Raw genomic sequence first — 24,862 nt, forward strand, 5'->3', positions numbered from 1 at the left:
GGTTCTCTGGCCTTGAAGAACTCCAGCTCCTGTACAACAGAAAACTCATGTCCACAAATATATAAGATAGAACGTAGGAAGTAAGAGAAAAAACTAAATGTCCTTCCAATGTTTCTACCACCTATCTCTTCCCTTCCAGCCTCATTGACCCAACTATAAAATGTACCAGGATCTGTCCAGCCTTTTTTAAATTAAATCCTCCCAATAATATTGTTCCCATTTTATAAATGAGGAAACCATCTGGTGAAAGCTAAGTCACTTGCCTAAGATCATAGCTAGTAAATAGTGGAGCTAAAGTGCAAACCCACGTCCGCCTTGTCTAGGTGGAATCACACTCGCAGTTCAAACCCATTAACAGTTGTTAAAGGGTCAACTGTATTTACATTTATTCAGATGTTTCCTGAGAGACTGTCGATTTATTGGCACAAGTTATGATCGGTAACTTCCATTAGGAAGTAAGGATTTCCAATTTACCATATTATATGGATTTATGTCTAATTAACTAACCTTTGCATTAACCTTTTAAAAATATAATTTCCTACATGGTTCAAGAATAATTAGTTGGTACATGGCCATGACTAAGCTCCTGGAATCTCCATACATGAAGTGATTAACACTGTGCTTTTTCTTTGGATGGATACAGCTTTTTTTTTTTTTTTTTTTAAGATTTTATTGGGGAAGGGGAACAGGACTTTATTGGGGAACAGTGTGTATTTCTAGGACTTTTTTTCTTTTTTCCAAGTCAAGTTGTTGTCCTTTAATCTTAGTTTTGGAGGGTGCCATTCAGCTTCCAGTTGTTGTCCTTTCAGTCTTAGTCGTGGAGGGTGCAGCTCAGCTCCAGGTCCAGTTGCCATTGCTAGTTGCAGGGGGCATAGCCCACCATCCCTTGCGGGAGTCGAGGAATCAAACTGGCAACCTTGTGGTTGAGAGGATGCGCTCCAACCAACTGAGCCATCCGGGAGCTCAGCGGCAGCTCAGCTCAAGGTGCTGTGTTCAATCTTAGTTGCAGGGGGCAGAGCCCACCATCCCTTGTGGGACTCGAGGAATTGAACTGGCAACCTTGTGGTTGAGAGCCCACTGGCCCATGTGGGAATCGAACCGGCAGCCTTTGGAGCTAGGAGCACGGAGCTCTAACCGCCTGAGCCACCGGGCCGGGCCCCCCTAGATGGATATAGTTTTTAAATACTGTGTTGAATTATTGACAATAACAAATTCTGGTAACCCACATAGCTGCAAAAGAAGTATGTGTTTTTAAATACAAACATTGTAATCTTTTGGGGCAAACAACAATTTGTACTATGATTTTGTAGCAAGTTTTCAGTGTTATTCTATGAATCAATTGTCTTGTTGATGGACTGAGTTCATGAAGTTAAGTCAATCTCCTTTAATAAAGTATTGTCGTTAAACATTCCAACTATTTTGTTTCCACATAATTTCCATGGTTGAATCAAAGGTTGAGATACAGTGTTATGGACTGATGTAGTGCAGGATGTCGTGCGGGGCAGCCTGCGGGGGATCCTGCCGACTACGCCAAGTGTCGTGCGGGGTGTCAGGCAGGGTCTCTGGTCCCGCTCCCCACACAAGAACGCAGGATATGGCTAGGCCAGAAAGGAACACCCACAGAGCCATAGGTAGGGGAGTCATACCACTATACTCTCACTGGCGGCTGGGTTGGAGACACAGGGACCAGGAGCAACATAATTCTCAACCCTCACTGTGCCGCTTGCAGGCTCAGCCACCATCTTCTTGCTAGCCCCCATTTTTTGCTAGCCTAGCCACGGCAGTTATATTCATGCCCAATGGCTCACTGGTTACAGCTAACGGCCAACTAGCCACAGCTGATGGCCATTTGATCACAGTCGATGGCCATTTACTACCTGAGCCAGCACCTTTCTATGTGATCTATGTGAGGCCGAGAGCCTGGAAACTGCTTTTTGGGGCTCTGTCCCCACAACTGGGAAACAGAAATCTTCAACTTTATTTCTAAGCTTTGCTTGAATGAATCCGAATAAGTTCTTTAACCTGTACGAGTGGAAGAAAAAATGACTGTAGCTTATAAAAAAAAAAAAATTAGGACACTTTGATATATAACCCTCTTATGCCAGAGTAATGCTATATATTTATTAATCATTGGTATGCTAGTTTCCTATCTGTGCATAAATTTGCACTATACAGTTTTAAAAATCCTTTATATAGCCATTTGTTTTAATTTTTAGTATTGGGAAACAGGAACAAAGAGAAAACTAATTTTTAAAAGCGTTAGATAATTATTTGAAAAGATGTGTCTCCATTCCACTTCTGCCAATACATGTGTTGTGATGGGTGACACCTGTGAGCGCTGATGCTCGTAGTAAATAGGTAGAAAGTCTTTCAGTCAAAATGACCTTAGTGTAAGCTTGGGGGCCACAGAAGCACAGGCTTAGGCTATGGGTGGAAGGAAGACACGCTCTGCTGCTTCCCTATGTTATCCACATTCTACTGTTATTGGAAATGAGAATTCTAAAGCAAGCAGATTCTGTTATGAATCAGTTTGAGAAATTGAAACAAACCATAGGGACAACACAAGCTCATAGTAAAGATATATGCTAAGGTACAAAGTGTGACCTGGGATCAGAACACAATCAAATTCCCTGCACCAGCATTTCTCTTACCACTTAGATCAGAATCAGTTGGAGATGCACCTGGGCCCTACCTCAGGCTTTCTAAATCAGAATCTCAGAGAATGGGGTATGGTAAAAAACGCTTTTAACAAACGCTTCACATGCCCACTAGGGTTTGGGAACCACCCCCTGACTTCTTATTCATTGATTAAATGAACCAATCCCTCAGTCCTGACTCATTCACCCATTGATTCAACACTATTATTGAGTGTGGGGACAGAGTCCCAGAGAGCAGTTTCCAGGCTCTCGGCCTCACGTGGAAAGGTGCTGGCTCGGTTATTAGATGGCCATCAACTGTAATCAGATGGCCATCCGCTGTGGCTGGGTGGCCATCAGCTGTTACCGGTTAGCCATTAGCCACTAATACAACTGCCGTGGCTACGTTTGAGAGTTGGCTGGTTGGTTGGCAGAAAAGCGGATGGCGGATTGTGGCTAGCAAGTGGGGTTAGCAAGAACAGATTGTGGATTGCAGATTGTGTGAATCCTATTTCCTGTGTTTCACCCAGCTGCCAGCGAGACTGGGGTATAGGAAGACCCCATGTTGGTGTACTGGCAGCTGTTTGCTTTTGTGTCTTGACCAGCCACCATCGAGAATATAGTGGTGTGACTCCCCTATCTATGGCTCCATTGTTGTTCCTTTTTGGCCTCGCCATATCCTGCCTTCTTGTGAGGGGAGGGGGACCAGAGACCCTACCTGACATTGAGCCACTTTTCATTGCATAGTACTGTGCTAGTTCAAATGTGAGGAATAATACAATATAAAAGACATCAGCAGTGTCAAGTGTTTTACTACCTAATTAAGGTGACAAGATGTATCCTCAATATATATTAATAAATAAGCATAAAGTATTTGGATTCAAGGTCAAGGTAGCATTAATAGTATCACATGTAACATCCCAAACAAAAGAGACATCATTCTGTTCTGGTCAGAGGACAGCTGGAGTAACAATCTCTCTTATCCATTACTTCACTTGATTACTAAAACCATTCTGTGAAATAGGTAATATATTATTTAACAGAAAAAAAATTGAGTCTGAAAGTTGTCAAGATTTGACATTCAGTTATGTGACCAGTAGGAAGCAGAGAAATGTTCATGTCTAGATTTTATAATTCCTAGACTAGTGTTCTTCTCACTATTATATTGTACCCCATGTGATTTTTTTCTTACTTAAGCAGTCTCGAGAGAGAGGCATTCAGATAAAATGAAATTATTTCAGCATTGGATACTTTGGTTGAAAAACAAACAAAAGGAATTATTCCAAATCAAATAAATGAATAAAACTTCCTTCCTGTCAATAAGTATTTTATGTTCAGCTACCAAGCCATCAAGCAAGGATCCTGTTCCAAAAAGAAAAACATGTGAGAGAAATCCAGCATGTGGTGAATGTGTTAGGAGAAAATAGAGTAGCTGTGATGGTTTATTTTACGTGTGAACTTGGCTGGGCCACAGAAATAAATGTGTGAAGGGAGCCCCAGCATCCTTAAGGAGCTCTGTGATCACTCTTTTCTGTAGCCCAGAACTTAACAGTGGAAACTGCTATCACTGATTTGGCAAACCTAAATGCAATGGAGATCCTGGGGTGACAGGGTCCAAGTGGTAAGCCTCAATTGCCAAAGTCACAGTGGTCATGGTTGCCGTAACAAACAGCAATCAAAGCAACAATCAGAATACTCTGACTCATACAGACAGACCTGTGGCATTGATTGGTTGATCGTGGGGTTCCCGGAAGTGGAATAGATGGTATGCCTACTACATTCTTACTTGATCTGTGTAAGCAGAAAAGTTCTAGATCAACTGAACAAAAGTCTACCTTGAATCATAAAATAAAGTCATGACCCCTTAATAAATTCCCAGACTTGAGCCAGTACCTCTTGAATGAAGGAGAGGCTTTGTCCCCTTGAAAAAGGACCCTAGTACATTGCTAAAAATATATACTTTTCATCTTTCTCCCCGCCTTCCCGAGAGGACTATACAGCCTTTTGCCAGAGTAACTGTACACTGGGGGAGAGGAAATAATGAGAGATTTTGGGGACTACTGGACGATGGCTCTGACCTGACACGTATTCCAGGAAACCCCAAACGTCACTGTGGTCCACCAGTCAGAATTGGGACTTATGGAGGTCAAGTGATCAGTGAAGTTTTACCTCGGGTCTGTCTCAAGGTGGGCCCAGTGAGTCCTCAGACCCTCTCTATGGTTCTTTCCCCAATCCTGGAATGCGTATTTGGAATAGACATGCTCAGCAGCTGGCAGAATCCCCACATTGGTTTCCTGACCTGTGGAGTGAGGACTATTATGGCGGAAAAGGCCAAATGGAAGTCACAAGAACTGCCTCTACGTTGAAAAGTAACAAACCAAAAGAAATACATCATTCTTGGAGGGATTTCAGCGATCAGTGCCACCGTCAAGGACTTAAAAGATTCAAGGGTGATGATTCCCACCACATCCCCATTCAACTGGCCTATTTAGCCTGTGCAGAAGATAGGTTTATTTTTTTAGAATGACAGTGGACTATTGTAAGCTTAACCTTGGTGATGATTCCAATTACAGCTGTTACATCAGACGTCATTTCATTGTCTGAGAAAATTAACACATTCCCAGGTCCCTGGTATGTGGCTGTTGATCTGGCAAATGCTGTACAGCAGCTATGGAAAAAAGTGTGGAGGATCCTTAAAAAATTAAAAATAGAATTCCCATATGATCCAGCAGTCCTACTTCTGCGAACATATCCAAAGGAAACAATAGCACCAACTCAAAAAGATATCTGCACCCCATTGTTTATAGCAGCATTATTTATAATAGCCGAGACATGGAAACAACCTCAATGTCCATCTTGCCATTTGCAAAACGATGGATAGACCTTCAGGGTAGTAACCTGAGTGAAACAAGTCAGTAACAGGAAGACAAATGCTGTATGATCTCACTTATATGTGGAATCTAAAACAACAACAATAAGAACTGATAGGAAAAGAGATCAGATTTGTAGTTACTAGAGGTGGAGACTGTGCAAAAGGGGAATTGGAGAAAGGTGGTCAAAAGGTACAAACTTCCAGTTACAAGATAAATAAGTACTAGTGATGTAACGTACAACATGATAACTATAGCTAATAGAAAGTTGTTGAAAAGCTGCTGTAGAAAGTTGTTGAGAGAGTAAATCCTAAGAGTTCTCATTACAAGGAGATTTGTTTTCTTTTTTTCTCCATTTCTTTTTATTGTACTTATATAAGATGATAGGTGTTAACTAAACTTATTGTGGTAATCATTTCATAATGTAGATAATTTAAGCCTTTATACTGTATACTTGAAACTCATACAGTGATGTATGTCAATTGTGTCTCAATAAACTGGAAAAAATAAAGTATAAAATATTGGTGATCTTATTTTACGAGAGAGAGAGAGAGAGAGAGAGAGAGAGAGAGAGAGGCATCAGAAAGTGTTTGTTTTCACCTAGTAACACCAGCAATATACATTCACTGTCCCACCTCAAGGGTATATCAATTAACTCTCTTCCTCTGTGTCATAGTTTAGTTTGCAGAAACCTTGATCACCTTCCCCTTCCACAAGATATTACGTTGGTTCATTACATTGATGATATTATGCTGATTGGACCTAATGATCAAGAGTAGCAACTACTCTAGACTTATTGGTAAGACATTTGCATACTAGAGGGTGATAAATAAATCCAACAAAAAATTAGGGGCCTTTTATCTCATTGAAATGTTAGAGGTCCAGTGCTGTGGGGCATGTCAAGATACCCCTCTAATGTGAAGGCTAAGTTGTTGCCTCTAAGGTTGTAGATTTTTCCTACAACCAAAATTGAAGGCACGATGCCTAATGAACCTCTGGATTTTAGAGGCAACATATTCCTCATTTGGGTGTGTTACTCTGGCCCACTTAGTGAGTAACCCCAAAAGTTTCTAGTGTTGAGTGGGACCCAGAACAGGAGGAGACTGCCACAGGTCCAACATGCTGTGTGCTACATGATCCAGCCGACCTAATAGTACTTGAAGTGGCAATGGGAGACAGGGAGGCTCTTTGGGTTCTTCATCAGGTTTCTATTGGTGGATCACAACACAAGTTCTTAGAATTTTAAAGCAAAGCCCTGCCATTGTCTATGGATAAATAGTCTCCTTTTAAGAAACAGCTGTAAGCCAGCTACTGAGCCTTCATAGTGACTGAACACTTAACCTTGGAGCACCAACTTACCATGAAGCCTGAGCTGCCCATCGTAAAGTAGATGTTGTCGGACCCACCAAGCCATAAAGCAGTGCATGCACAGCAGCCCTCCACCAAGTGGAAGTTGTAAATATGTCTGATCGGTCCCAAGCGAGCCCTGAAGACTCATGTAAGTTACAGGAAGAAGTGGCTCAAATGCCCATGGTCCCCACTCCTGCTGTATTACCTTCTCTCTCCCCGGCTGCACCTATTACCTCATGGGTAATGCACTACAATTCTGTTAACAGAAGAAGAGCAATCTCAAGCCTGACTTACAGATGGTTCTGCACAACATGCAGGCTCCACCCAAAGTGCACAGCTACAGCACCATAGCCCTTTTCTGGAACATTACTGAAGGATGATGGTGAAGGGAAATTTCTCCAGTGACCAGAACTTCAAGCAGTGCACCTGGGCAGATGTGGGTTATATATTGATCCATGACTTGTGCCCAGTGGTTTACATGGGTGGTCAGGGACTTCGAAAGAACATTACTGGAAAATTGATTACAAGGATTTCTGAGGAAGATGTGTGTGGAATGAACAAAATACTTGAGTCCTATATAAATGCTCACCAAAAAATGACATCAACAGAGGAAGACTTCAATAATCAAGTAGATAGGATGACCTGTTCTGTAAATACCAGTCAGCCTCCTTCCCCAGCCACCCCTGTCATCACCCAATGGACTCATGAACAAAATGGCAGTGGTGGCAGGGATGGAAGTTATTCATAGGCTCAGGAACACGGACTTCTGCTGCCCAAGGCCAGCTTGGCTGCAGCCACTACTGAGTGCCCAATCTGCCAGCAGCAGAGACCAACACAGAGTCCCCAACATGGCACCCTTCCTCAGAGTGACCAACCTGCTCCCTAGTGACCGACTGATTACCTTGGACCACTTCCATCAGGGAAGGGCCAGTGTTTTGCTCTTACTGGAGTAGTCACATACTCAGGATATGGATTTGCCTTCCCCACACACAATGCTTCTGCCAAAACTGTCATGTGTGGTCTTCCAGAATGCCTCATCCACCATCATGGTATTCCACACAGCACTGCTTCTGACCAAGGAACTCACTTCACAGTAAATGAAGTGTGTGATGGGCCCATGCTCATGAATTCACTGGTCTTACCATGTTCCCTGCCATGCTGAAGCTGCTGACTCGATAGAATGGTGACATAGCCTTTTAAAGACTCATTTACATTGCCAGCTAGGTGGCAATACCCTACAGGGCTGAGACAAGGTTCGCCAGAAAGCTGCATATGCTCTGAGTCAGCCTCCAACATGTGGTGCTGTTTCTCCTATAGCCAAGATTCATGGATCCAGAAATGATGGGGTGGAAATGAGACTGTTTCCACTTACTATTACCACTAGTGGCCCAAAAGCAAAATGTTTTGCTTCCTGCCGCTACAACATTGTGCTCTGCTGGGCTAGAGGTCTTAGTTCCAAAGGGAACAATGCTCCCACCATGATACACAACACTGATTCCACTGAACCGGAAGTTCAGACTGTTGCCCAGCCACTTCGAACTTCTCATGCCTGTGAACCAACAGACAAGGAAGAGAGATACATACTAGGCTGGCTGGGGTGATTGATCCTGACTACCAAGAGGAAATTGGACTGCCATTCCACAGGAAGAGTATGTCTGAAATACAGGAGGTCCCTTAGGGCATCTCTTAGTGTTACCATGCCCTGTGATTATGGTCAGTGCAAAACTACAACCCCATTCAGGGAGGACTACTGATGGCCCAGACCCTTCAGGAATGAAGGTTTGGGTCATCTCATCGGGTAAAGAACCATGACCAACTGAAGTCCTTGCTGAGGGCAAAGGGAATACAGAATAAGTAGTGAAAGGACGCAGCTATAAATACCAGCTGTGACCATGTGATCAGTTATACAAATGAGGATTGTAATTGTCATGCGTGTTTCTTCCTTATTTGTTATGAATACGTGTGTGTGTGTGTAAAGCAAATATGTTTGCTATCTAATCCCTTTATCGTGTAACATAAAATGCACTGATTTTATATCATAGTATTTACATATTGTTAACTTTACAACATAGTACTGTGTTTTCCCAAAAATAAGACCAGGTCTTATATTAATTTTTGCTCCAAAAGACACATTAGTGTTTATGTTCAGAGGATGCCATCCTGAAAAATCATGCTAGGGCTTATTTTCCGGTTAGGTCTTATTTTCAGGGAAACATGGTATTTAAGTAATGGGATATCAAGAAGAAGAATAAACATCACTCAAAGACTTTGCATTCTCTCCTGGAGAAAGGGTTAGTATGTTTTCAGTTGTATGTGGTATAGTTGTATCAGGCAAAAGTATGACTTTGTACTTGCCTTTATTTAGAGATTAAGTATGGTTTAAGGAGATGGGTATGAGCGCCAAATTGATGAGGGGTGGACCTATGATGGTTAGTTTTATGTGTCACCTTGGCTGGGCCATGGTGCCCAGACATTTGGTTAAACATTATTCAAGATGTTTCTGTGAAGGTGTTATTTGGATGAGATAACATTGAAACCACTGGACTTTGAGTCAAGTAGATTACCCGCCGTATTATGAGTGGGCCTCATCCAGTTAGTTGAAGGCCAAAATGGAGCAAATTCTGACCTGCCCCAAGAAAGAGTTCTGCCAACAGACTGCCTTTGGACTCAAACTGCAACTCTTCCTTGAATCTCCAGCCTGCAGATTTTGGATTTATTAAGCTTCCACAATCTCATTAGCCAATTCCTTAAAATCCACACCCCCCTCCTTTCTCTCTCTCTCTCTCTCTCCCCCCCTCCTTCCCTCTCCTTCTCCCTCCATATACACACACGCACACACACACAGAGTGCCCCCAAAAATGTATATACATTTTAAGAAAGGAAAAAACAGTATTAAAAGTATAATACTCAATGTTATATGCCTATACCAAAGATGAATACAAGTCATGTGTATACATTTTGTTGACACCCCCGTATATATACAAATTTTGACAAATAAGTTTGCAAACTCATCCTAGAAAAAATGCATACCTCATTTCTGAATATCACTATGGTCACCTTCAAAGTATTCCCCTTGGGAAGCTATGCACTAACGCCAGTGCCTAGTCCAATCTTCAAAGCAATTTTGGAACTCTTTTTCTGGAATGGCCATCAGAACTGTGGTCGTATTACCCTTAATGTCCTGAATGTCATCCAAATGTCTTCCTTTCACTATCTTCTTTATCTTTGGGTAAAGAAAGAAGTCCTTGGGGGCCAGCTCAGGCGATTAGGGAGGGTGTTCCAACACAGTTATTTGTTTACTGGCTAAAAACTCCCTCACAGACAGTGCCATGTGAGCTGATGTATTGTCGTGATGCAAGGGCCTTGAATTGTTGGTGAAAAGTTCAGGTCATCTAACTTTTTCACGCAGCCTTTTCAACACTTCCAAATAGTGAACTTGGTTAACTGCTTGTCCAGTTGGTACAAATTCATAATGAATAATCCCTTTGATATCAGAAAAGGTTAGCAACATCGTGCAACAAATTCACGAACTTAATTGTCAGACTTCATGTGTATGTGTGTATACACACACACATACAGACACACGGTGCCAAAAAAATGTATACAAATTTTAAGAAGGGATAAAACTGTGAAATTTCACTGATGGTAAACACTTTGAGTACCTCTTGTAATTGCAGAAGTCAAACATGACTTGTATTCATCTTCTGTTATCAGTATATATTGAATATTAATATTTTAAAACATTTTTTTCTTAAAATGTATATACATTTTTTGGCACTCTCTGTGTGCATGTGTGTGTGTGTGTGTGTGTAGTACACGGCATGTCATGTCATCTGCAAAATAAAAATAGTCTTTAATTCTAAGGAAAGCATGAAAATGTGTACTGATTTACAATCCATTCAGTACGGTTCATTTTGTCATTGTGTTGATCAACTATTCTTTTATTTATAACCTGACCAATTTATAATTCACCAAGAGGAAATAGGAAGCATCAAGATTTACATTTGATGGTAACATTCTTGATACCATTTTAGATTCTTCACATGTTGACTGATGTTTGACTTATCTATAAATAACAATAATAATAGCGTGCCTTTTTAAACTCTTCATCAATTAGCAAGAATGTTTACACATTAATTATTCACACCTAACACAATGTGTAGCACACAGTAGGCACTCAATACACCTGTTTAATCAAGTATAATGAAATGATGAATTTCGGTCATATCTTTTTCCTTTTTCATTTCTGTGAAATTTGGAGATTTTTGTTTTGTTTGGATTTGTTTTCAAGACTTAATAATAAGCTAAGCAGAAGCAAACTTGGAAGAAGGCGTTGAGATGAATACTAAATTTTGTATTCTTAAAGCCAGCCTGAACTATTGCCCAGAGGTGGGGCTTTTCAAATTGGTTTTTCTTGAATATGGAGCACTGCTAATCCAATTAGTGAGGCCTGAGCCCAACAGCTGCTGGCAAGACCCCTGGGGGTTTATATTCCTCCATCAAGAACTTAAAATTTCTCTCAGAAAAACTATGTAAGAAGCCCACAGTGAAAGTTACCTAAGTCCATTGCTGAATTGTATAATTTGGGATATACTCAGAAAACTAAAGCAATAAAAATAAAGAACTTTTTCCCACTAAGTACTTGACAAAGAGATATGTGATATATATACACAGGTTTTCTGATAAAAGACCTGTCCAAACCTGTGCAAACCAAGAACCAATATCCTACCTCTATGGCACACAGAGGGGCAAATGAGGCAGATACATTTGCTTCATAAAAAGGTTTTACTCCAGAATTGCAAAGGTTGATACGAATTATTGTCAAGAGTTGTTTTACTCACTTATCCCAAAACACACATACCTCGTTCAAGTGTGTTTGTGTGTGTATTAGCGTGCTCAAGTTACCATGACAACGTACCACAGACTGGGTGGCTTAAACAACAGACGTTTATTTCTCACAGTTCTGGAGGCTGGAAGTCCATGATCAAGGTGCCAGCAAATTCAGTTTCTGGTAAGAGTTCTCTTGGCTTGTAGACAACTGCCTTCTCACTGCGTCCTCACATGACCTTTCCTTGGCGTCTGTTCAAGGAGAGACTGTTCCTTTTCTTATTAGGACACTAGTCCTGTTATCTCAGGGCCTCACCCTTAGGACCTCATTTTAACCTGACTCACTTTCCAAAGGCCTTATCTCCAAGTACCATCACATTAGGGGTTAGAGCTTTGACAAATGAATTTGGAGGGAACACAGTTTAGTCTAAAACGTGTAAAGTCAGCTGAGCCACACTTTTTAAAATAAACTAAGGACGTTTGTTTTGCAAATTTCTTTATGTTTCTAGTATCCACAGCCAAAGAAGTGACTATAAACGTACCAGTTATCATTGCTTTCTAAGAAATCGTTTTTTAAACTATGTATTATTAAATTACCTTTTAAAGTGGAAAGAAATTACCCCCATGAAAGAAGACGCTTTACCTTTAATTCTGTCTCAGTGTTTTAAAACTACTGTCATTTATTTCATTCGCCTCCAATCTTTTCCACAGGGACTTGTAATGGACATTATGATGTTTTACAAGTTTGCATTCTCCTTTTTTTCATTGAATATTATTTTGTAAGTACGTTACCTTAATTCAACATACTTATTGAAAGAATTCTAGTGTTTAATTTTGATGAAGCAGAACAACTTCCACTTACTGAATTTTATAAAACACCATTGATTTTTTTCAATTTACCAGCCCATATTACTGTGGACATTGCCAAGCAAAAGTCCATTGTCTACATGAGATATCTCTTAATACACAACATACTTTGAATCTTCAAAAAAGACAAAAGAATTACATATAGATGAGATTGACTTGATTATCCATAGAATTATTGATATACAGCAACGAATAATAATTTTTTTTTCAGCTGATCTCATGCTGGTCCAATTGCCCATCTTCCTTAAGTTTGCTCATAATAAGTTTAGATTAATAAAGTCGAGAGGCTCACTCTAAACGAAAGGTGGGGTTAGTAGTCTAACTTATAACACAGAGACGGAAAAAAAAAAATTTGGTTAAATAAAAAGTGGAAAACTTTTCTCTGCAGAAATCTTCCTTTATCTCTACTTGGAATACTACCAAGATTTGCCACATGTATAATTTACTGGGGTAACTGTAATTAGTTATGAATGATTCAATATAGACAAAATGGTGTTTGGCCGTGGATCATATTTATACTTAGCTTCACAATCAGACATTTCATCTTTGAAGCTTCATTTTTTAATAGGATGTGCTGAATATTATAAAACGAGAATTTAAGAAGGTCCTAGAGCAATGGTTCTCTGAAGGGGGCAAGTTTTCCCCCAGAGCACATTTAGCAACATCTAGAGACATTGTGGATTGTAATATCTGGCTAGGGGAAAGAGGGACGTTGTTACCATGTAGAGAGTGGAGGCCAGAGATGCTGCTAAATGCTCTCTATTGCACTGCACAGCCCCCCAACACCACAAATTTATCTGTCCCAAAATGTTAATAATTCCAAGACCAAGACCTTGGTCAAGAGTAAGATTCCTGAGAGGCAAAGCACCTTGTTTCTTTTTAAAAAATGTTTTTCTCTTAAGGACTACCAAGAAATTTGGATAAACTTGTCTCCCTTAGATGTTTTCATCTTATCTTTTTTCCCCTAGAGGAACTACCCAAACAATAAAATCCCCATATACTGCAACCTGCAAAAAATGTATCACTTGGCACAACTATCGTGATTCAGTATTGTAACATCTGTTCGTTAGAAATGAGAATAGCCTCATTTTACCATCAAGTAGAGAGTAAAAAACTCTCTATTTTCACTAACTACCATGGGAAAACTGGTGATCTTAAGGAGAAAAAATGCTCCAGAATAGAAAGGAAGAATCTAAGGCCTGTTCACTGCCACTCCCGGCATCTACCCAGTAAGTGGCACATCGTTTACATTCCGTAAAAATACGCTGGATGACCCTCTGAGGTCTCTTACTTTTTCATTCAAGCATCAGATATCTTGCATTACACAGGATGATTCTGGTGATGGGCAAAGAGAGTTACACTTCTTAAGAGCATGAAGAAGAGGAAATTGTTCTTTGCTCTCTGCACTGGTAATTTGAGAAGATATGAAAGGCAAGCCATGACCTGGTCAGCTGTTCTCAACATATTCCTCCTTCGGGAGTTGCATCTTCTCCATTACTAACTATAAAAATATTTTAATTTTAAAATAATTAATTATTCTGATGAAGCATATTAGCAGTTAAAAAATTCTTGGACCTTGCAAAACTATAACATACAGATGGGTTTCTGGGGTCTACAACCAAGCCGTATCTTGAAAATAGAAGCAAGAAATACACGAAATATTTCTGATGCAGCTGTGATCTGAGGATGAGGAATTCTCTTTGACATTTTTCAGTATCACATGCCTTGATTAGAGTCATGGCACGACTCCTCTGCCACCTGGTCTTAATCGGGTGATGAGTGCCAGAAGACACTGGTTTATGTTTTCTTTTCTTCTCAGAGCACTCAATGTACCCCACTATAGTGTTTGTTGTGTTTGAGAAGCATTTGGACTGAGGACAGAGCAGGAAAATTCCGTTCTTTGGGAACATTATGTAACATGACAAAAATTAGCATTAATTGTTGTTTGCACAAAGTTCACATGTGTTCTTCAAAATAATATTTCTCACATCAATGAAAAGGGCTTACATAGTAGTTCAATGACTATAACTAATGTGCTTTGAAATCCAGGTGTCCTAAAGTGAGTAGTGTTGATGATTTGTCCTTGATCCCTGTTACATTTACATTTATAACAGACTGTAATTATCTTGTTTATCTTATCTTTGTATCACTGGCTTCCTCTGCTAGAGGGATAGCAAGGATCTGTTTGCCTTATTTATCTGTTTACCTTCAGATTTAGCACAGAGCCTGGCAAGACAGGTGCCCAAAATTATAGGCTGAGTCAATTCATGAATGAATGAATCTTCCAAAGGCAGAGTTCTGCCCAAGAACATAACCCCCAAATCCTCAGAATATAAATTATGACTACAGATTGTACCATGTCCATTATGACTATGGAAAGGCATTGTTTCTTAAGGAGTTACTGGCAGAGTGATCTTGTCGAGTTCAAGAGGCAGGAGGGTGTTGACTCTTTGACTTGTTTTCCTTCTTCTTTATAAACCCTGATATCAGGGTTGGTCCCAGGAGCTGTGTATGTGTAAAATACACCCAAATCCCTTCCAGGCAGAGAGCCCAGGACTCGCTGTAGTCAGAACAGTCAGTGGACAGAAAGGAAAGTTGGCTCCTGCACCAGCAGTACTGTGTGGTTCAGAGCTCTCAGCGGCTGCTTCCAATCAACAGTCTTTAACCTGGGGCCTAAAGACAAAACATTTCATGTTGCATTTCTACAGCCTGTCATGCTTTTTGTCAGGGGCCATGGCATCGAAGTGCTGCAGCTGGCTTCCCACAAGCACTTCACCTGTTCTCCTTGGAATAGGGCCTCAGTGAACGGCATACTACATTGCACCTGGTGTTATTTCAGGACTGAACAGGCCTCTGGGTTGTGGCTTCTCTTCTGCCCTTTGTCATTTGCAATGTTCCAACCCCATCCGCATCCTATGAAGGAAAGGATGGCACCCGACCATTTTCAGCTCAAGGAAGAGAAAAACATAATTAATAAGAAACGACTAGGTAGGCTAGGGCCAGTGAGTTCAAGTGAAACTAAAAGTTATTTGCTCCAGTACTGTCTCAAAATAAAACTGTAACTGAAATACCAAATACATCATAATTTCAAAAAAATGGAGAGCTGTTCTAAGCTTTGGTTTCACAGGTTATAGGGCCGCTCCTAGCCTTATTTACATTCTTGTAACCCTGAATTGCTTTTATTTCCCCCATAGAGGGTGCTATACCACACCTTAGACCTTTGTTCTTCCTCTTTATTTGGCCTGAAACACCCTTACCACAGCCCTTCTCTGCCTTCAAGTTTCACCTCAGATGTCACCACCTGTACAGGCCTTCCCGAAATGTCCAGATCCTGCTGTGCACCTCTCCTCTGTGCCCCCTTTGTTTTAGCACTTACCATACTGTATGTGTATATGTAGCGATCTCTTTATGTATTTGTCTCCTTCATTAGACTCCAAGCTATTCCTTGTGAGCAGGAACCACGTTTTACTCATTTCTGGCCCACAGTTCCTGGCATAAAATCTGGCAAGTATAGTGTGCTAAATAAATATTGATTGAAGTAAATCATTGCCAATAAACCATGATGCTAGCTATCACTCTCTCTGACCTTTTCCCACATTCAAAACTCTGCAAGCACCAGAAACACTGTAAATGATTGCATCTTAGAACTTCGAAGAATGTAATCTTTTGTTATTTCTCTTCCTTTTCAGGAATCTCTTTCTGGAGCCGTAAAAGACAACAGGAAGAATCATGTCCATGATTGCAGCTTTCTATAGTGGCAAGTCCATTCTCATTACTGGGGCCACAGGATTCTTGGGCAAAGTATTGATGGAGAAGCTATTTCGTACCAGCCCTGACCTGAAAGTCATTTACATCCTTATGAGGCCCAAGTCTGGCCAGACACTGCAGCAGAGAGTTTTCCAAATCCTAAATAGTAAGGTATGACTTATGGAAAGAACCTTAGGGCAAAGTGACTCACTATGTTGTTCCCTTATAGACTCAACTATCCTGCAAACAACTGCAAACAAGACAGCAAACAACTGTTTGTGGAAATAAAGAGAGAAAACAGTGCTTAGGCTCTGTCCAGGGCAGGTGAACAGATCATCTATGTTCTGGAAATTACTGACTAAAAATCAAAATGCTAAAATTCCCAGAGTGGACTCTCCCGGCTTGAAACCAAACACAAGTTCATCTGAACTCTTCCCTAATTTTCTTCTAAATTTAAGGCAGTCTTCCCCTCACTTTTTGGATATTCTATATTATATTACATTACATCATATCACATCACATCATATCATATTATATTATATTATGTTATATAGGGGACAGGTACGATTACTCAGTAGCCATGCAGTAATACTTTCAATCGTTTAAACTCCACAAGGTTTAACTGTTAAATACTTTATCTGTGGTAAATTGATATTTCTATTACCCCGTTGTACTTCTATTATACCATAAGTTCCTCGAAAGGAAAAACATGGAAATGAAATATTCTATGTGTGAATAAGCATTTGTGTATCAAACTCATTCCTCCAAAAGAGTATTATGCATGTTCTCTCGTGTTTTAATTCATAAATTTGAAAGCAGTATAGGCTTGGTCTCAAACCTATGTTGACTCAAATTCTGGCTTATCAATTTGTTATCACTTCACCTCCTCAGCCCCAGTTTGCAGCATTTAAAATAGAAACAATGGTGATGACTTTCCAGGATTGCTTTAGGAATTAAATGAAAAGGAAGAAAAGCACATATCTTGTTCATAGTTTTCTTTGGAATATAAGGGTCACTTAAGGTTGGTAAACGGACAATTTAACAAAGGTATTTTTATTTACAAAGTCTCTTTTCCAGTGTGTAGGAATACCAACATCTACTGGGTATCTGATAGCCCAGCACGTTATAGATGCCCAGTAACCCTCATGACTACATTTATCTGCTGGCATCAGGATGAGATCTGGGTACAAACCATCATCAAGAGCATCAGAAAAGCCCTATCTCATGACCTGACTCAGCAGTGGACAGACAATCATAACTGACAGTTACTGGGTACTTACTACATGGCAGACAGTATTCGAAGGGTTTTTCATGCCTTACCTCTGATTTTCATAACAACCTTGGGAAGTAAGAGCTATTGATAACCTCATTTTACAGATGGCAAAACTGAGATCTGAAGGGTTAACTTACCAAAGGTCACCCAAGTAGTGAACAGGAGAGTCAAACTTCAGACCCCCAAGTCTGGCTCCAGGGCCAACATGCTTACTCCTACTCCTCTACTGCCTACATCATAACTAACGGTTCTTAAGAATAAGACCCAAAGGCTAATGTGGCATAAAACTGAAATCCAGAAGAAACTCTCAGGCCCCTCTTCAGATAGCTTTGCTCAGTGCTATACCCCTAATGGACTTTGTTTTCCTCACCTAGTAGACATGGCTCTTTAGCTTTGTAGCCAGTTTATAGATTTCTAACCAACCTTAAGTAATAGAGTGTTCTTAAAGGTAGATGAATAATATCAGGTATGCGAGGCTTGGATATTTTTCTTTAAAACATAGTAAGTAAAAGTGTTACCACTTTGCCTTTGATTCCCACTATGTCTTCAGGAAATATAGTCAAGAGAATATCTGTTCTACCTACCAAAATTCATGTATCTGCTTCACTCCTGTCTTTTTCATGGTTTGTCACCTCTCCCTTTTATCACCTCTCCCTTCCTGATCTCATGCTTACAGAGGGAGACAATTAAGTTGGAAATGCTTTGGAAAGAAAGATGTTTTTAATCCATTAGCCACATAAACTGGGACTCAAGAATCAGAAGGGAGGATTCGTTTCATCACATATGACTAAGTTTCTTAAGAATTTTCAGAGCACTTAAAGGAATATATCAATGAAGGGAAAGGGATATGAATTGATTACAGATTCTTGAGGACTTTCTTTCAAAGATAATTAAGGTAGCACTCTAAGTAAACAAGCAGAGACACATACAACTACTGTACAAATATATTTATTGTAGTATTATAGTAGCAAAAACTGGAACCAATCTAAATGTTCCACAGGGAAGGTTATATCATTACAGGCCTAGCTCAAGAAACAAGAAAAATCCCCCAAAAAACCACCTAACATTCCATCTTAAAGAACTAGAAAAAGAAAAACAAATGAAGCCCAAAGTCAGCAGAAGGAAGGAAATAATAAAAATTACAGCAGAGCTAAATGAAATAGGAAACAAAAAGATAATAGAAAAATTAATGCAACAAAAAACTGGTTCTTTGAAAAGGCAAATAAAATTGGCAAACCCCTGGCTAAAATCACTAAGGAAAAAAAGAGAAAAGATGAAAATAAGCAGAATCAGAAATAAAAGAAGAGAAGGAAATAGATACCACAGAAATACAGAGGATCATACAATAATACTATGAAGGACTATATGCCACCAAATTCAATAATCTAGAAGAAATGGACAAGTTCTTAGAAATATATAAGCTTCATAAACAGAATCATGAAGAACTAGAAAATCTAAATAGACCAATCACCAGTAATGAAATTGAAACAATCATCCAAAACCTCCCCAAAAGCAAAAGTCCAGTACCAAATGGCATCACTAGTAAATTCTACCAAACATTCAAAAATGATTTAATACCCATCCTTCTCAAATTCTCCCAGAAAACTGAAGAAGAGGCAATACATCCTAACTCATTTTGTGAGGGCAGCATTACCCAGATACCAAAACCTGGTAAGGATAACACAAGAGAAAAAAAATACAGACCAATATTTCTGATGAATACAGATGCAAAAATTCTAAGCAAAATATTAGCAGAATACAACAATACATTGAAAAGATTATACATTATGAAAAAAAATGGCTCAAGGATGGTTCAACATATGCAAATCAATCAGTGTGATAGATCACATAAACAAAATAAAGGATAAAAATCATATGATCATATTAATAGATGCAGAAAAAGCATTTGAAAAGATACATCAATTTATGATTAAAACACTTAATAAAATGGGTATAGAAGGAAATTACCTCAACATATAAAGGCCATATATGACAAACCCTCAGCTAATATCAGACTCAGTGGTGAAAACTGAAAGCTTTTCCTCTAAGATCAGGAACAAGACAGAAAATACCCCCTCTCACCACTGTTGTTCATCGTAGTAGTGGAAGTCCTAGTCAGAGCAATCAGACAAGAGAAAGAAATAAAAGGCATCCAAATTGGGAATGCAGAAGTCAAATTGTCACTTTTTGCAGATGACATACTTCTTTACATAGAAAACCCTAAACTATTAGAAATAATAAGCAAATACAGTAAAGTTGCAGGATACAAAATCAATGTACAAAAATCCATGCCTTCCTATATACTAACAATGAAATTTCAGAAATAGAAATGAAAAAAAAAAAACAATTCTTTCTCCCATTGCAACAAAAAGAATAAAATACCTAGGCATAAACTTAACAAAGGATGTGAAGGACCTATACACTTAAAACTACAAGATATTATTAAAAGAAATTGAAGAAGACACAAAGAAATGGAAAGATATTCTATGTCCATGGATTGGGAGAATCAACATAATTAAAATGACCATTTACTCCAAAGCAGTATACAGATGTAATGCAATCCCCATCAAATTCCTAATGACATTTTTTAAAAGAAATAGAACAAAAAAATCATCCGATTTGTATGGAATCACAAAAGATCCCTAATAGTCAAAACAATCCTGAGAAATAAAGAAATTGTACTACAAAGCAACAATAATCAAAACAGCATGGTATTGGCAAGAAAAATAGACACAGAGACCAATGGAACAGAAATGGTAACACAGAAATAAACCCACATATATGTGGGCAAATAATTTTTGACAAAGGAGACAAAAACATACAATGGAGAAAAGAAAGCCTCTTCAATAAGTGGTGCCGGGAAATTGGAAAGCCACATGCAAAAGAACGAAACTAGACTGCTGTATGTATATATGTACCACATGTACAAAAATTAACTCAAAAGGGATCAAAAACCTAAATATAAGACCTGAAACAATAAATTACATAGAAGAAAGCATAGGTAATAACCTAATGGGCCTTGGTCTTAGAGAGGGTTTTTTTTTTTTTTTAATTTGACCTCAAAAGCAAGAGAAGTAAAAGCAAAAATAAATGAATGGGACTATAGCAATCTAAAAAGCTTCTGCACAGCAAAAGAAACAGTTAACAAAACAAAGACACAACCAACTGAATGGAAGAAGATACTTGCAAACAACACCTCCGATAAGGAGCTAATATCCCAAATATATAAAGAATTTATACACCTCAACAACACAAGAAAAACAAAGACTCCAGTTAAAAAGCGGGCAGAGGACCTGAAAAGAAACATTCCTCAAGAAAATAAACAAACGGCCAACAGATATTAGGGAAATGTAAATCAAAACCACAATGAGATACCACCTTACACCTGTTGGAATGGCTGTTATCAACAAGAAAAATAACAAGTGTTGGAGAGGTTGTGGGGAAAAAGGAATCCTCATACACTGCTGGAGGGAAGTAAATTGGTACAGCCACTATGGAAAACAGTATGGAGGTTCCTCAAAAAATTAAAAATAGAATTACCATATGACCCAACAATCCCTCTTCTGGGTATCCACCAAAAAAAAAAAAAAAATCCTAAAATATTTATCTGTAAAGATATATGTACACCTATGTTCATTGTAGCATTATTCACAGTGGCCAAGACATGGAAACAACCAAGGTGTCCTTCAATGGATGATTGAATAAAGAAGATGTGGTACATAGATACTCATACAATGGAATATTACACAACCATAAAAAAAGATTAAATACTGCCGTTTGCAACAACTTGGATGGATCTTGAGATGATCATTCTAAGCAAAATAAGTCAGGCAGAAAAAGTCAACAACCGTATGATTTTACTTATATGTGGGATATAAAATTGAAACCAACAACCAAACAAGACAAACAAACCAACAAACAAAAACTCATTGACACAAAATAGTTTAGTCCTTACCAGAGGGTAAGAGGGGGGAAGAGGAGATAGAAGAGGGTAAAGATGGGATAAATATATGGTGATGAAGGAGATTTGACTTTGAATGGTGAACACACAATGCAATATCCAAAAGATATATTATAGAATTGTACACTTGAAACCTGTGTAATTTTATTAACCAATGTCACTCCAATAAATTTTTTTTAAAAAGAATGATTGTGAGGTCAGAATCTAAAAAATCGTTTATGGAGAGAATACCAAAACTGGTTGGGCTTTTCCTATTAAGCTATAGTAATCAGATAAGAAAAGTGTTATAAAGAGGTTATGCTGGGTTTAGAATTCATCCTCTGAGAAGACCAGGCGTAATTCATGATTTCCAACAAAGACCTATCCTGTATGATGTCCCATAAAGTGGATTTATAAACAAAGGCAGAGCTTGGCAGGTTGCACTGGATATTTCAAGTCAACATTTCTGGAAAAATGTGAATTACTCAATAAGCCCTTAGTTGGCCCTGAGATCAATTAACCTTGAAATACCCTGGAAGAGTTTTCTGTAATGAAACATGCAGGAACCCTGGACCCTCAATTCACAGAATTAATTTGGTTTAAGACAATAGAAAATAGTAACATTTTATGAAATAATTTATTGAATCTTTTTGTAAGACTGTGACTGTTTGGTAGATTCTAGAAGACGTTAGATAAATTAATCCTTAAGAGGAAAAATAATACATTTAAACAAATTAACTTTGAACTAAAAATAAAATAACTTTGAACCAAATAACACCTGCAAAGAAAAGGCCAACTATCTGATCTTGTTGAGTATTAAAAAGCACACAACAGAAATATTAATTTTATTTTACATAAAAGTTCCTTGTTAATTTGTAGACTCCTTTATAAGAAAAAAAGAAAGAAAAGAAAAAGCATTGGTCTGTGCTACCCTGTGTCCCCAACTTCCAAAAATGAATTTCCGATTGACGTCAATGATTCTGTTAAATCTCTATATAAAGCAGAGGCAATTGGAAACAGAAGTTTGTATTTTAAATCCCCAAAGCTAGCTTTGTTCCATTACTATTTCTCATTTTTCCTAAGAAACTATCCCTCAAAAAGCAAGAGGCTTCTATATACCTGGCACAATTAGTGAGAATATAATATTTCCAAGAATTTAAATTTCCCATGATTAACAAACATACTGGGGTTTAGTTTGACATTACTCAAGTCAAATTAGTTGAAACATGTTAAGCCTCTCCCCTATGGGCCATTTTGTTTCTTTCAAGAAAAAGGGAAGGGGAGGGAAGGGGAGGGAAGGGGAGGGGAGGGGAGGGAAGGGAAGGGAAGGGAAGGGAAGGGAAGGGAAGGGAAGGGAAGGGAAGGGAAGGGAAGGAAAGGAAAGGAAAGGAAAGGAAAGGAAAGGAAAGGAAGGAAAGAAGGAAGAAAAAAGAAAAATTGATTTAGTCCTGGGGATTTACTAAAAGTCACAGAAACAGGGACAATTTATGTCATGCGGGGTGTCAGACGGGGTCTCTGGTCCCACTCCCCACACAAAAACGCAGGACATGGTGAGGCCAAAAAGGAACACCCACGGAGCCATAAGTAGGGGAGTCATATCTCTATACTCTCGCTGGCGGCTGGGTTGGAGACACAGGAACCAGGAGCAACACAATTCTCAACCCTCACTGTGCCGCTTGCAGACTCAGCCCCCATCTTCTTGCTAGCTCCCCCTTTTTTTCCTGCTAGCCTAGCCACGGCAGTTATATTCATGGCTGATGGCTCACTGGTTACAGCTGACGGCCAGCTAGCCACAGCTGATGGCCATTTGATCCCAGTCAATGGCCATTTACTATCTGAGCCAGCACCTTTCTATGTGAGGCCGAGAGCCTGGAAACTGCTTTTTGGGGCTCTGTCCCCACAATTTATTTTCTTAATCTCTTATTTTTCTTTGACAATACCATTCACTAGATAATTCAATCACAGGCATGATTTCACTTATCCAATTTCTTTCCTTCCTTTTAAATTGCTTCCAATCACATCGGTTTTTGTTTGTTTGTTTGTTTGTTAAAGCTTCAAATTGCCTTTACTGATTTCACTCAAAACGTCACCAAGCCACAGGATTCAACATGACTCTGGTACACATTCAGTTTTCAGAGGTGTCTGGATCACACAGTATAATCAGAAACCTTGGGATGACCCAACACTCACAAACACATACACATACACACATAGCTGTCTGATTAGCAGCTTTTGAAAGTGGAGTATTTTAGCAGCAGAAATAATTTTTTTCTGGTATTAGGAACCTACTGAGTCGCAGGCACATGCTAGGCATTTGACTTTCACTACCCTATTTAATCCTCACAAAACTGTGCTATGCCTTATTGCTACCTCACAATTGAGAAATGCATCCAAAAAAGTTGACACCTATCCAAGGAAGTGACAAAGCACAATTTCAATGCAGTTCTCTAATCCCCAAAGCCCGTGCTTTTCCCCACTGCCCTGCATTGCCTCACCTACGATGTTGCTTCTTCTAACCAAGGTGCTTATACTTGCAGAACTCTGAAACTGGCCTTTGGTGTGGGAAGAAAGCATTGACAAGATGAAGAACTGAACATTCTGTCACCCCTAGCATTTATTATAGATTCTTATGTAAAATGAACTAAAATTTTGTTAAATGCAAAATTATTTTTAAGAATAAAATATCTGCGGAATCATTAGTTCTCTGAGATCACAGAATGAGATAGTCACGTGATTAGCATTTTAGATAAATATACAAACAAGGGCACTGAGGCCCCAAGAGATGAGTAATTTGCCCCAGTTACCCAGCTAATAAATGGTAGAACGTGGATTCAAACTCTTACCTTTCTGACTCCAAAGAGCCTGCCTGAGATCTTCCCGATACACCAATGGTTCTCACAGTCTGAGTGTATCCGACTCTCTAGAGAGCTTCTACAAAGTACAGATGCCAAAGTTTCAACTCAATACTATTGAGTCAGGGTCTCCACAGTCAGGACATTTGGGTTTTATTTTTTGTTTTTGTAAACAACTTTCTATATGGCAGAGTTTGATAACCACGCTACTATACCGTACTGCCGGATGGTCCTATAGAAATGTCCTCACTAAGCAGTCAAAACTTCTAGGTTAATCCTTTATATTTTATTAACAAACTAGACAAATCCTAACATTTTGTAAATTTGTATGAATCTTTACATTGGGTATGACAGTTTTCTTTTTCCCTTTAATTTACATGCATTTATTTGTGTTGAATTGTCCTCAGATTACATCCTTTCTTAATAAGTCTTTCTTTTTTTGAGAGCTAACTTACACAGCCCATTGATCTGCTTTCATTCAGCACTCTCAAACTCTGGTA

The 24,862-nt window shown here is 39.1% G+C and overlaps 1 protein-coding gene across 2 annotated transcripts in view; it reads left to right on the forward strand.

The window, feature by feature from the left end:
- Window positions 1-24,862, forward strand: part of FAR2 (fatty acyl-CoA reductase 2) — a 136,079-nt gene that overhangs the window by 68,637 nt on the left and 42,580 nt on the right. For both annotated transcript variants that reach the window (XR_004424113.1, XM_033116796.1), the window contains exon 2: window positions 16,240-16,468. Coding sequence is in view for 1 of the 2 variants with exons in the window: in XM_033116796.1 (XP_032972687.1) it covers window positions 16,280-16,468 (189 nt within the window). In the remaining variant the exon portion in view is untranslated. The remainder of the gene's footprint in view (window positions 1-16,239; window positions 16,469-24,862) is intronic.

The sequence above is a fragment of the Rhinolophus ferrumequinum genome, chromosome 10, assembly GCF_004115265.2.
Source record: "Rhinolophus ferrumequinum isolate MPI-CBG mRhiFer1 chromosome 10, mRhiFer1_v1.p, whole genome shotgun sequence".
NCBI classification, from domain to species: domain Eukaryota; kingdom Metazoa; phylum Chordata; class Mammalia; order Chiroptera; family Rhinolophidae; genus Rhinolophus; species Rhinolophus ferrumequinum.